This window comes from Grampus griseus (genome assembly GCF_964374135.1).
Source record: "Grampus griseus genome assembly, contig: HAP1_SCAFFOLD_299, whole genome shotgun sequence".
NCBI classification, from domain to species: Eukaryota; Metazoa; Chordata; class Mammalia; order Artiodactyla; family Delphinidae; genus Grampus; species Grampus griseus.
In genome coordinates, this window is record NW_028133156.1 from 123,860 (window position 1) to 137,747 (window position 13,888).

Genomic DNA, 13,888 nt, shown 5'->3' on the forward strand with positions numbered 1-13,888 from the left:
CTAGGGATACCATGAATAAGGGTAAAATGGAAGAGTAACTGAAACGAAAGGGTACTTATTCTCAACTAGTACCTGTGGCTCCAATTGAAAGAAGCATGGAGGCGGTTTCACAGTAAAAGCAACCGTCTGAGACCCATAGAGACGACATTTGTCTGGAGCACTGAAGGATCACCGGAATTGTAATCGGCAAATTCTGAGAAGTTTTGATTTGAGCACAGAGTTACACTTACAAAATCAGAGTGTTTCCTTTTGATGCTCAATATCTGAAGACTAATGTGTATCTAGATTATTTATTTTATATACATGGTAGCCCAGCATCATTCCTCCTAGGATCCTTAGAAATGTAAAAAGGAAATAATTTAGTTTATAAAGCAAATACAGGGGACTTCCCTGGCAGTCCAGTGGTTAGTACTCATTGCTTCCACTGCAGGGGGACGAGTTTGATCCCTGGTCAGGGAAATAAGATCCCACATGCCACGTGCAAAACCAAAAAATAAGAAAAACAAAAACTCAACTCAAGGCTTGTTTTAGTTGCCTATTAATAATTCAATAAGAAATGAGGGCCTGTTTGTTATTCGTAATCAGCATTTTATTGTTTATTAGAGGAAAGACCCTTAGCATGGTATTTAAATTTTTGACATTAATTTTCCTTCTGAATTGTTTCACTCTTCTCTTTTCACTTCTTTAGAGGAAGTTTTCATATAGAATGAAAAATTTGGTTATATTTTTATATAGTTTTAAATAAAATCATTGTAGAAGAATTGTTAAGATTAGAAATTAGGGTGAGATGGGGAGATTATCACATGATACAGATGAGCCGTACTTGTAGATCCTCAGGGTCTAGCTTGAGTGGTGACAGCTATAAGTAGGAGAGGAAGGCAGGCTGGATCCTTGGCTCCTTATATAAGGAAGGAGAGCACAGGAAGCCTCCCTGGGGTATACAGATGTCCCTGGGGCCTCACTGTAGACTGTCGTGGGATCCCCCGACATCACCGACTCTATGTCTAGGGAGAGGGAGATGTAATAGCCAATGGTAACTAGAATACTGTATTACCATCCTTAGAAAAGAAGATTTCTAAAGGAGGAAGTCAATTTCAGGAGAAAGATGATCACTTTGTACTAAACAAGTTGATTTTCAGGGGCCCAGTGGCCAGTCAAGAAGGAAAAGCAAATCAGAAGCGCAGGAGAAAGTCAGTGCTATTAGAGAAAGCTATGGCACTAAATAATACCTTCAAAGAGAGAGAGAGAGTGTGATACTAAAGAATGCCGTGAACATAAAAAGGAAATTTAAAGGGAAAAATAAAAAGAGTTAAAAGAGAGATGAGAATTGAGCTTTGACGTAAGAGTGCATTTGTGTAGTAGAAAAAGAAGTGGAACCAAGGAGAAAGAAAAGAACCGGAGAAGACTATCAGTGCCCTGGAGGTCAGAGACATTTTAGGAGGAAGGAGGTGCGCCATGAATCAGTGATGTGGAGAGATAAAGGGTAACCCATGGAGCAGCACTTGGGAGACAATGTGATGATTTACAGAGATGAATTTCAGTGGAGAAGTGGGGTCAGAATCAGAAAACAAGAGAGATGAGGAAATGTTTTTGTAAAGGTGGATTATTTTTGCTTATGTTTTCACATGTTGGGTTTTGAAATGAAGGTAAGAGAATGGATGCAGCTTAAATCAGGAAACAGACTGATGACTGATGATTTAACTCTTTACAGAGGTGATAGTGATCATTTAATTGACCATAGTTTTGGAATGCATGGGAGGTGTCTATTTAAGGAGTTTAAATGGCAAGATTAGCTCTGGAGAGGGGGAGTAACTTCTCTTCCCCTGAGACAGGAGAGTAGGAAGAAAGATGGGGTGTAACCAAGAGGAGAGAGACTGCAGTGTGTGCCAAATGATTTTCGTTACTTATTTTTTTAATAAACATTTTTGGAGTGTGCACTGTATGAAGTACCAAGATCCCTTGGAAAATATGATGATGAAAAAGGCCTAGAGAATGCTCTCAAAGTAGTTTTATATGGAAGATAAGTCAAGTACAAAAATAACTCTAGGGATTGAGAATACAAGGTATTAAATATAAATTTTTCTATACCTCAGTTTCTTCCTCCATAAAATGGTAATAATGATAGTACCACCTATGTTTCAAGCATTCCATTCTCTTTTTAGCTTACATTTCCGAGTGTTCTAATAGAAGTATTTGACCAAATGGAGACATTCAGCCCATGAATCAAACACTGTTTCATTCTCCATCATTGCCCTCATGTTCTCATTTCCTTTTTTACCCAGGATAAATTTACTGGCCCATCATTTTAATCACTCTCTTATCCCTCCATCCAATCCATCAAGACACTTGTTCCTCTCTCCTTGAGATACACATGGCTGGAAAACCCTAACCCTGATGAAACCTTACTATTTGCTTTCTTCCCATCTTCTGAGTCCCCTTCTGCATGGAGGAAAATTCCACAAAGTCATACAATATGAGTTCAGGAAACACATCCAGACCAAGGCACACATAGGCTCTGCATTTCTTCAGCATCTACATGGAGAGGCATCCCATGTTGAGGAGGGCTTTGTTGTCGTGGAGGCCCCTTCCCCATTGCTCTTCCTTCATATAGGGCTTTGATGACAGCCACTTTATTAGGAAAGGGACCTTCAGACTGCTTGGGGAATTAAGCTGCCTAGATATCATGCCAGCCATTTACAGGAGCTGTCTGGGAAAGCCAGCAGCCCTGTACGTTAGGAGGCACCTGGGGACCTTGGGCCCTTTTGGATGCTATAGCCCTCCAGTCATGGAAGTAGGCTAACCTACTGTTTAGGCATCCTAGGATGAAAATATAGGGTCATTTTTGAACAATGCTTCTCCTTCAACAGTCTATCCCCAAGACCCTTGAGTGCTCCTCAGGTGTTTCTGGAATAGGAAGAGAGATATTATTTGACTTCCACCCAATTTTTAGAGGCTAAGTTAACTGCATTTGTCACACTCCCTCAGGGATGAGCTAGATTGTCAACCACTTCCCCTCCCCACCATTTATTACCAATACATTCTATAGAGACCTCGAGATTGTTTCTTTTATCCTTTGACATTAAAGTTGGAAAAGGAGAAGAGTGCATTGATCCTCCATTACCTATCTTCTGCATATTCCATGGTGCATGAGGCTCCAGGGCAGAGGTACAAAGAGCTACTACTGCTCACTCAAAGGGCCCCTGCCATCAGTATTCCGGTCTGCAGCAAACATTCGTTTGATGCACTCTTCAAAAGCTACCAGCAGGGGTCACATAGAGCAAGCCCTTCCTTGGTTATATTTTTTGTCCCTGATCCCAGACGCAAAGGATAAAGGTTTTATGTTTAAGCCAAATTGTGGTGACCTCTTTGGAGAGAGGGGTATTAGAGGATTGGGCCCCAGCCCCAGCTTCCTCTTGTCTTGAATGGACCCCAGATAAGTATAGGGACCTCTGGCACCTCTTGCAGACCATAGGAGATGTGGGGAGTTTCTATTACTTGGAACAGTGGCAGGCCAGCTGATCTTTCTTAGCCTTATTGGGGAGACTACAGGGTGAGGAAGGTTCAATGCCTTTGTTCTCTAAAGGCAGTTGAGCTCTTCCTCACGGATTTCTTTAGCATGGTTTTCTTCTCCTCTCCCTGGTACTTGTGCTGACCAGATACTAGTGGTGTTTAATGCCCTGACCACTGTGCTACCTCCTCCCATTCTGGCAGCTTTCCCAGGGAAAACCCTCTGTACCTAAAAGGACCCTGAAATTTGTATAACCTTTCGATCTCATATATTTTCTTGCAAGAAATCTTAAAGGAACTATTTCAGGCAAAATACCTGTATTTTGTGGGCTGATAACATTAAAAATGAGGCCTTTTACTAGACAGTTGGAAGAGCTGATTGCATTCAATTGTGTGGAATAAGGAATGATGGAGTTAGGGTGGGGCTGATTTGAGTAGAATCTGGAAGAGATACATGGGTACTGCCCATCAGTTCAAGTTTCATTTGGAAATCTTTTCTTGAGAGAGCACCTGTTTTCTTGGAAGGAAAATTGTCTCTTCTTTTATCCAAAGCAAGACTATCACAGGAGACTTCACTGAGAAGTTGATGTTTGGGCTGAGGCTTGAGAGATGCCTGGGTGCAAAGACCATCAGACAAGAGTATACCGGCCTTTTTTGAGACACAGCCAGGAATGTGTTTGGAAGGAGAGAGCAAGGAGCAGGGTAGAAAGGGGTGAGATCAAGAGGTGATGGTGGGCAAGATCACTTAGGGACTTTTAGGACATTCAAAGGATTCTAAGAGGGGTGGAATAGGTGTGCTTGAAGTTTGAAGACAGGGGAAACAAAGAATATTTGAACGGTGGAAATGAGGGGGGCTTAACAGGATTAGGAAACAGTATTAAGGGAGCACGTGAAATTGGGTTAATGAGATAGTTTGCTTTGTTTGTTTTTTCTTTTTTTCTTTGTACACATATTTTCTGTCCTAAAATTATTACTATTACATATGCTCCATAGAGTTCAAGTTGAACATGGAGTATACATAGTGAAATTTATTTTTGACATTGTTTTCAATATGTTTTTGTTTTCACACACACACACTGTAGTTTATTTTTACAAGAGATAAATAAACTGACAGAAAGCATTGTAAATGGATGAACACAAGAAAACCAACAATGATTGCAATTACCAAACACGAAACACACTCATACTGTGTCATAATAGTGACATTCAGTCCAGTAATCTTCCACTGTAACAGCTCCTTTACTTTGCAGTGAAAATTGACTTGTATACTTTTTGCCTCTGAGTCCTTGTGGGATTTTTTTTTTTTAAACAGAAAGTCACAAAAATTATAATCATCCTCATCAGTTCTCTCATTCACATGTAATTAATTTTTTTTCTTCTTGATATTTTGTAAGGCAGTGTTATGAATTCATCAGTTTGCCATTAGAGTTCTGAAAATGCTCATTCGTTCAGTTCCACAGTATAGTCAGTTACCAAAAACCTGTACTTGTCAAAGTGTTTTCCATGAATTCCCTGAAAATGAAACCCTTTTATAGGAACATTTTTGCAAAAGCATCACAGTACACGCAGTACTCTTTGTAAATGACAAAAGACTTAAAAATGACCACGGTTAAAGATTTGATGAAAGTTCATAATAATGCAATTGACAAGGAAATTTAGTTATTTCTGAAATATACATTTCAAAGTAATAACTAGTATTATGACTTATAACATTATACCAGAACATATAAGATATTTAGAAGTTTCATGTAATGTCTGAAACATTTAATGTATTTCCATACAAATAACCTAAAGAAAGTTTAGTATTAGCTGTTTTCATGTGTTTTTTTATACTGCAGGTTATTAGTCATCAATTTTATGCACATCAGTGTATACAGGTCAATCCCAATCGCCCAATTCAGCACACCACCATCCCCACCCCACTGCAGTTTTCCCCACTTGGCATCCATACATTTGTTCTCTACATCTGTGTCTGAACTTCTGCCCTGCAAAGTGGTTCATCTGTACCATTTTTCTAGGTTCCTCATACATGTGTTAATATACGATATTTGTTTTTCTCTTTCAAATAACTTCACTCTGTATGACAATCTCTAGATCCACCCACGTCTCAACAAATCACGCAATTTCGGTCTTTTTTATGGCTCACTAATATTCCATTGTTTATATGTACCATGATTTCTTTATCCATTCGTCTGTCAATGGGCATTTAGGTTACTTCCATGACCTGGTTATTGTAAATAGTGTTGCAATGAACATTGGGGTGCATGGGTCTTTTAGAATTATGGTTTTCTCTGGGTATATGCTCACTCATGAGATTGCTGGATCATATAGTAATTCTATTTTTAGTTTTTTAAGGAACCTCCATACTGTTCTCCATAGTGGCTCTATCAACTTACATTTCTACCAACAGTGCAAGAGGGTTCCCTTTTCTCCACACCCTCTCTAGCATTTGTTGTTTGTAGATTTTCTGATGATGCCTATTCTAACTGGTGTGAGGTGATACCTCATTGTAGTTTTGATTTGCATTTTTCTAATAATTAGTGATGTTGAGAAGCTTTTCATGTTGATGCATCTCTTTTTCCTAACTTTCATGAGAATGTTACATTTGTTTCACTGTTAAGAATGATCCTTGCTATTTTTTACCTTGAAATTCTTTATCTTACAAAACAAGTTTCTCTTGATGCTTTGCAAGTAAGAATTGTAAAATCATGAATGGATTTGACATTTCATCAAATGCTTTTTTGGTACCTATAAGATGATGGTATTTTTCATTTACTTTGTTAATATTCTGAATTATATCATTAAATTTTCCAATGTTGAATCATCCTTCCTTTCTATTTGGTCATGATGTATTATTCTTTTATTATATTGCTGTATTTCTTTGGATAACGTTCCATTTTATGTTTTCATCTATGCTTATAAATAAAGATGGCCTGTAGCTTTATTTTTTTATTTTCCTTTTTCGTTTTGTTATCAGAGGTAAGAATAGCCTCATCTGAGTAGCTTTCCAACTTTTTCTATACTGAGACAATTTGCACAATAAGAGTTAACTGTTTCTTTCAACTTTTCTAGATTCACATATAAAATGATGTGTCTCCTGGACTTTCAGGGGTCATACTTTGAAACAGCTTCTTATACTGGGGTATTATTCAAGCTTTCTGGTGTTTCTTGGATCCATTTTGGTTATGTTTCCTCTCCAGAAAATTATTCTTTTCTCTTATCTTTTGAAAATCTTGCTGTCACGTTTCTCCTAAGATTCTCTTTTGAGATCTTAAAAATTCTTTCGTGCACTGTTTCATTCCTAGTGGTTTATTTTCCCCTTCTTTCTTAGGCTCAGTTATGCCCATGTTTTATTGCTATCATTAATTTCTTCCAAGAATACTTTTGGTCATCAGTGTTTGGTGTTGTATGTGTTTTCTTTCATTAACTTTGTCTTTATTCTTTGTTATTTTTTACTCCTACCCCTTCTTTCTCTTCTTCTATTTTATAGCTTCTTCAATTGAATGTTTAGTTCATATATTTTTAATCACCCTTGCTTTTTCTTTTGGTACGATGAAAGATACCTGTATCCTTTAATGCTTTTCACCCTAAACTATATTTTAAAATGTATTTAAATAAATTAAAAAAATATTTCACAGAAATTTGTAAATATCATCATAACTTGATGATTTATGACAATGAACCATTCTGATGGCTGTGTAACCAGCACCTGGCTTCAGGATAGAATATTCACATTATTCTAGAGACTTCCTCACACCCCCACTCACAACCTTTCTCTCTCACAAAGGTAACCACTGGTCTGACTTCTAACATAGATTACATTGCCTCCTTTTTCTCTTTATATAAATGGAAGCAAAGAATAGGTATTCTTTTGAGTCTGGATAATTTTGCTCAGTATTCTGTTTATAGAATTATTCTTATATTTTCATGTAGTTCTTGTTTATCTTCATTGCTGTATTGTATTCCATTGTATGAATATACTACAGTGTACTTAACCATTCTAATGTTGACTGGCATTTGAGCTGTTTCCAGTGTTTGGCTACTGAAATAATGTTGTTCTGAACATTCTTGGACTTGACTTTCATTGCACAGACATACCAATATCCTAGGCATGAATCATAGCACATGGGTAAGTTCAATTTTAGTGGATACTGTCCAAATAGTTTTTCAAAGTGAATGTAATGATTTCCATTCTCCTTACTAGAGTACAGGAATTTCCACTGTTCACAACAACACCATTTCTTGTACTGTCAATCTTATGAAATTTTAGCCTTTCTTTGAATATGCAATTATATTCCATGGTGGTGTGTTATTTGTAGTTCCCTAGTAACTATCTCCAAACATTAGTTTGCAACCTGTCTGTATTGTATTTTTTCTTAGGTTTTGTTTCCAATACTGCCCTGAAGACACGACATTTGGGATACCCACCCAGGGCTGGGTGGTGATTCACTAGAGCTCAAGAGACCAGAGCCAAGTGTCAACCAAGGACATCACAGACTTGCAGGCTCAGCCAGCATCAGTCCTGAGCAAGGCTTCTGCCCAGCGTGGAGTCCCCTGTACAATCAGCAAGCCTAAGAAATATTATCAACTCATTGCACTAAAGTCTACTGGGGGTTCCTGCTGATATACTCCAACCCATTTTTGAAATAGTAGTGTTTACCAGCATCCTCACCTATCCAGAACATAAGTAAAAACTTGGGAGTTTCTTGCTTATTAATGAAAGCTATGAAGTCTAAGTCCAACTGGGCCCAGAACCCAAGTTGTAGCATAATGGTATTTCGTCCAACCAAAGAAGAGTTTAATGATTTCAATAAATACATTGCTTATATGGAATCCCAAGGTGCACACCGAGCAGGCCTGGCTAAGATCATTCCAGCCCAGGACTGGAAAGCCAGAGAGACCTATGATGACATCGATGACATCTTAATAGCCGCTCCCCTCCAGCCGGTGATTTCTGGGCAGGCAGGTGTGTTTACTCAGCACCACAAAAAGAAGAAAGCCGTGACCGTGAGCGAGTATCGCCACTTAACAAACAGTGAAACACACCAGACTCCATTCTACTCTGATTTTCAGGATCTGGAGCGAAAATATTGGAAAACACGCCCCTATGATTCACCAGTATACGGTGCGGACGTCCGTGGCTCCTTATTCGATGAAAACACGAAGCAGTGGAACCTTGGACACCTGGGAACCATTCAGGACCTGCTGGAACAGGAGTGCGGAGTGGTCATCGAGGGCGTCAACACCTCCTACCTTTACTTCGGCATGTGGAAGACCGCCTTCGCCTGGCACGTGGAGGACATGGAACTTTACAGCATCAACTACCTGCACTTTGGGGTGCCCAAGACTTGGTACGCGGTGCCCCTGGAGCACGGCCGGCGCCTGGAACGCCTGGCCAGGGAGCTTTTCCCGGGCAGCTCGTGGGGCTGTGAGGCCTTCCTGCAGCACAAGGTGGCTCTCATCTCGCCCACGGTCCTCAAGGACAACGGCATCCCCTTCGGTCGGGTCACTCAGGAGGCTGGAGAGTTCATAGTGACGTTTCCCTATGGCTACCACTCTGGCTTCAACCATGGTTTTAACTGCGCAGAAGCCATCAATTTCGCCTCCTTGCGCTGAATCGATTATGGCAAAGTGGCATCACAGTGCAGCTGTGGGGAGGCCCAGGTCGCCTTCTCCATGGACGCCTTCGTGCGCATCCTGCAACTGGAGCGCTACGAGCTGTGGAAACGCGGGCAGGACCAGACCGTGGTGGACCACACGCAGCCCACGGAGCCCAGCAGCCAGTTCCTGAACGCCTGGAGGGAGGTCCGCGCACCTGGGGCACCCACGCTCCGCCGGAGGCACGGTCCGTCCCGCAGCGCCTCGCACTGCCGTCCACCCGTGGCCGCCTGCCATGGGACCCGCTGTAGAGCCCCTGTGGATCCTGCGTCCCCGACCCCCTTGCCGGCCCGGGGTTCTTGCTCTGCTGCCCAGTTCGGGGCTGCGGCTGCCTACAGCTCCGTGGAGCCCGGCCTGACTCCGCCGCTGACCGCAGGTCCATCTGCTGCAGATCTCCCCCTACCTGGACGATATGGTCCTCGTCATCGTCCTCGGGAAGAGGGGACTCAGGATCCGACTGTCCGGGCCCGGACTAAGAGGCGCCTCTCCTTAGACACAACGCACCCATCTCTGGACTTAGAAGCTCAGCTCCCGTTTGCTGGCGATCCCTTGATGGACGACCCTGCATTGCTGAGCCCATGGCTGCAGCATCCTTCTAAGCCTTCCGGGTGCTGTTGCGCCCCTGATCTTCAACCCTTGGGTCCTCCATTGGATCCCGAAAATCCGATGCACCCTGGCCCATGCCTGCCATCTCTGGAGGGTATTACATCCAGTGTCCTTGACAGCCTCCCTTTGATTCCTCCCAACGTTCCTGGGACTGTGAGAGTGTTTCCCAGGGACGATGCTGGGAACTGCAGGGCCCCCGTGAACTTCTGTGAGATTTTAAGTTTGGACCACTCTTATGCCTCTAAGAGTCTTGTCCCAGCTGTAGAGGCCAGTCTCCCGCACACCCTTGACTGTGATCCCCTGGGGCTAAAGCTAGAGGCACCTGCATCTCTTGAGTCCTGCGAGGAATTCCTCACCAATGCATGGTATTCAATCTGTGAGCCCATGACTACTGAAGAATTTGCTAAATGTGACTTTATCTGACCCTCTACCCCAGAAACCCCAGAAGCTCCCAGCCAAGCAACAATCTGGGCTGGGCCTGTCCTCAGTGGAGATGCTTTTATCTCCTAGAAATGACACATTTCTCAAGCTGCCAGATGCTTTCTACCATGACAGCCAGGGCTCCTAGCAGCCTCTGAAGTGGACCTTCCCACGAGGACAGCTGCCATAGAATGTTGTACCTCTCAGGTATTCTCGTCCCGCTGCTGAACTTTGATGGGCCTTTGGCTTCTGCCTTGGCTTGGATAGTATGGACACTGCTTGCTTCTGATGGCAGGGAATGGTCCAAACGTGGGGCTGCCTGAGCCCCTGGACACCAGCCGTGTACCTTGTTGCTTCATCTTCTGGGCCCTGCAGACTAAGGACACTGCATAGTGGCCATCTTGCACCCCTCCTAAGGCACTGTAGCTGTACAGGCAAAAGAGCCTGCATTTTCCACCACTTCTTTCTCTTCACCACAGACCATAAAAAGCTATAGTAGCAAGTTCACAGTGTGCTTCCAGCCTTATGCATTCCAGTAAGATTTTTTCTTTTAATTGCCCATCTTCGTACAGCCTAAAAATATCGTCTTTTTTTTAAAAAAAATAAATGTATTTATTTTTGGTTGCATTGGGTCTTTGTTGCTGCGTGTGGGCATTCTATAGCTGTGGCGAGCAGGGGGGCTACTCTTCATTGTGGTGCGTGGGCTTATTGCAGTGGCTTCTCTTGTTGCAGAGCATGAGCTCTAGGCACACAGGTTTTGGTAGTTGTGGCACGTGGGCTTAGTAGTTGTGGTTCGTGGGCTTTAGAGCGCAGGTTCAGTAGTTGTGGTGCACGGGCTTAGTTGCTCTGTGGCATGTGGAATCTTCCCAGACCAGGGATCGAACCCGTGTCCCCTTCACTGGCAGGCGGATTCCCAACCACTGCACCACCAGGGAAGCCATGGAACGTGCATTTTCAGACGCAGAAGACTGACTGATTGACAACTGTAAAACAAACAGACGCAGAAGGCCCATGCGAGGCAGTGCAACACGACCAAAGCAGGATATTCCTTGTTTGTGATAAAGCAACCCTTTAAAATAGGAACTTTCTGGAGACACTGTGAAATGAATTTTCCTTGTAAAATTATCATCCATCTTTCACACGTTCGATAAATATGTGCAATCTATCTACGATCCCCAGATGTGACGGCTCCATCAGAAAAAAAATAAATAACGGTACCAGGTGCCATTCCTGGGCCTTGTCCCAAGGCAGCCAGTGGAAGAGTCTATTTTATTCTCTTCTCCCCTCATTAAACAGTAACAGCGGCAGAGAAGGAGAGCATTTGGATTTGAACAAATGGCATCCAATACCTAATATGCGAAGCAACTCTTTCAAGCGTTAGATCTTGTCTGATCAGGAGGATCAGGAGGGCTTATTTTTCTGAAGACGGTTGTTAGCACGATCCCCTGTCGTCACCATCCCAACGCTTACGAGAATGCGTCATTATCCAGTCAGCAACTGGGGGGGGGGGGGGTGCTCTCAGCTGGGTTCTTCATCACCGCCTGGCGGAAGCTGTTATCCACATAGGACACCATCTGCCCCCGCGGCCCGGGCCAGGGTGTCTCTGCGCTCTCGGCCGCCGCCTCTGCCCTGCGTGCTCCGCCCGCCCGCCTCGGCCCAATCAGCCAAATCTCGGCGGCAGCGGGTCGGCGGGGCGAGGGTCGCGCGGCGCCCGGCGGCCGGAAGCTCCTGCTTCCTCCGCCAACTTCGCTCCGCGCGGCCGGGAACGCTCCCTCCGGACCCTGGCTCTACACGCCTCCCCGGCTTCTCTCGGGGACTGCGGGTGTGGCTCCTCCCGGCCCCAGCGGGCCGGAGTTATTTTTAGAGAGTTCGGTGAGAAGGTAGGATGCGGGGGTGGGGGGCACCAGCCTCCCGCTCCTCAGCGCGGAGGAGCGCCCCCTCCTCTCCGGGACTCGCGGCGCCGCCCGGTGCCCCAGGGAAGCACTCGGGCACCGCGGCTGCCGTCTGAGGACGGGCTCAGGTCCGGGCGCCGCGAAGTCGGGTCGCCTCGGCCGCCGTTCCCGCCGCGCCGAGGCTACGTCTACTGCGTTCGGCCAAGCCCTCCAACTGCTGCTGCCTCCCCTCGGGCCGCGCCGCCGCCTACCACAAGCGGCGCGCGCAGAGGCCAGAGCACCGCCCCGTTGCGCCCTCGGCCCGCTGTTTCTCGACAACTTTGTTCCCGGGCTGCAGGCGCGGGAGGGAAGGGGCCGAGGGCAGCCGGGTCCGGACTCCCGGCGGCGGGCGTCGCGCACAGCCCCCTGGAGAGTGTTTGGGAAGCGGCGACTCCCCTCCTCTTCCCCGCCTCTTTCTCCTCCTGCGCCTCTGTGCATCCCCGCCGCTCCTCGGGGAGCACATCAGTGATGTTTTATGATGTTTCAAATACATTAAAATATTGGCTGAATTAAATTATGAATTAAATAAATTAAAATATTTTAATTAAATTAAAATATGGCTGAATCACTTTGCTGTACACCTGAAACTAACACTGACATTGTAAATCACCTATACTTCAAGTAAAAAATAATAATAATTCTTTCACAATACAGTGGACCATACGAAAAAACATTTGGATCCTTCAGAATTCAGAGAAACATCTTGATGGTCATGTCTACGCTTCAAACTTCTCACATTGTCAAACAGCTAGATATTGTGATTGCTTATTTCTTTACTGAAGGAAATCGTCTCTGTGGGAGAAAAGAATATTCCAGTCAAAATCAGTTTTTAAATTCCTATAAAGGTTTCCTAACCAAGAGTCATCCACCTCTCCAACAGTTTTCTTTCTGCATATAAGAAAATCAGTTTTGTTGTGGTGTTAGTTTCTTCCAAATAGCTTGCACATCTGGAGTTTCATTCATTCATTTCATTCATTTATAGCTCCAGGCAGTGTGTCCTAATTGGTGTGAAAAATCAATCAGTAATAGTACCAGCCAGTGATTGACTTAAAAGAGCATAGTTAATTAAACTTTTCTACTTTCATTATTTCATTTAAGTGTCACAACCATTCTATCAGGATTTCTTGTTCAAAATTACCCTGCTGGTAAATGTGGGAGCCAGAAATCACACTTTTGACCAAATTAAAATCCACAAGTCATAAGTTTCCAAGATGAGACAAAATGCAAGCAGCATGTTCTCTAAGTAACTATGATAATTGAGTCAACAAGCATTTTCTGGTAAATTTACAGTTCAAGGAACAATCTATCAGCTTGGGGATGTAATGGCTAATAAAACAGCATCCTTATAAGAGATAATAAAAAATTTTAAAAAAACACGATTGTAAAAACGAAGAAATGTACACAATGCCAGTTCGTCTGTCCCTCACCCATGATCTAGAAAATGCCTTTATTGCAACTCACTGATTAAAATGCATGAAAATGTGCATATACAAGACACAGTCACAAACTAAATATTCTCCTTTGATATCCTTTATCTCAAACAGAAATCACCATTAAAAATCAATTTCTGAATATATGAGTTAATAGGATTAATCTTTATAAAACTGGGTCAGATTTCAGTCTTCTTATGTGAGTATAGTAAGTTTTAAAATTTGCCCTCCTACCTTTATTATTGACATCCTTGTATTTAAAAACAAAAAGTTAAGGAGAAGGGATTATTCTAAGTTCTTTGGAACTATTATCAAGAAGTCCTTCCCATTGTGAAA

General features: G+C 43.4%; 1 protein-coding gene across 1 annotated transcript; it reads left to right on the forward strand.

The window, feature by feature from the left end:
* The first annotated feature begins 8,210 nt into the window (after positions 1-8,210).
* Positions 8,211-10,880, forward strand: LOC309817809 (lysine-specific demethylase 4D-like). Its single transcript, XM_082682095.1, is given in 2 exon segments — positions 8,211-9,120; positions 9,124-10,880. Coding segments are annotated over 2 exon segments (1,968 nt in total). The 5' UTR covers positions 8,211-8,223; the 3' UTR covers positions 10,195-10,880.
* Positions 10,881-13,888: the final 3,008 nt, after the last annotated feature.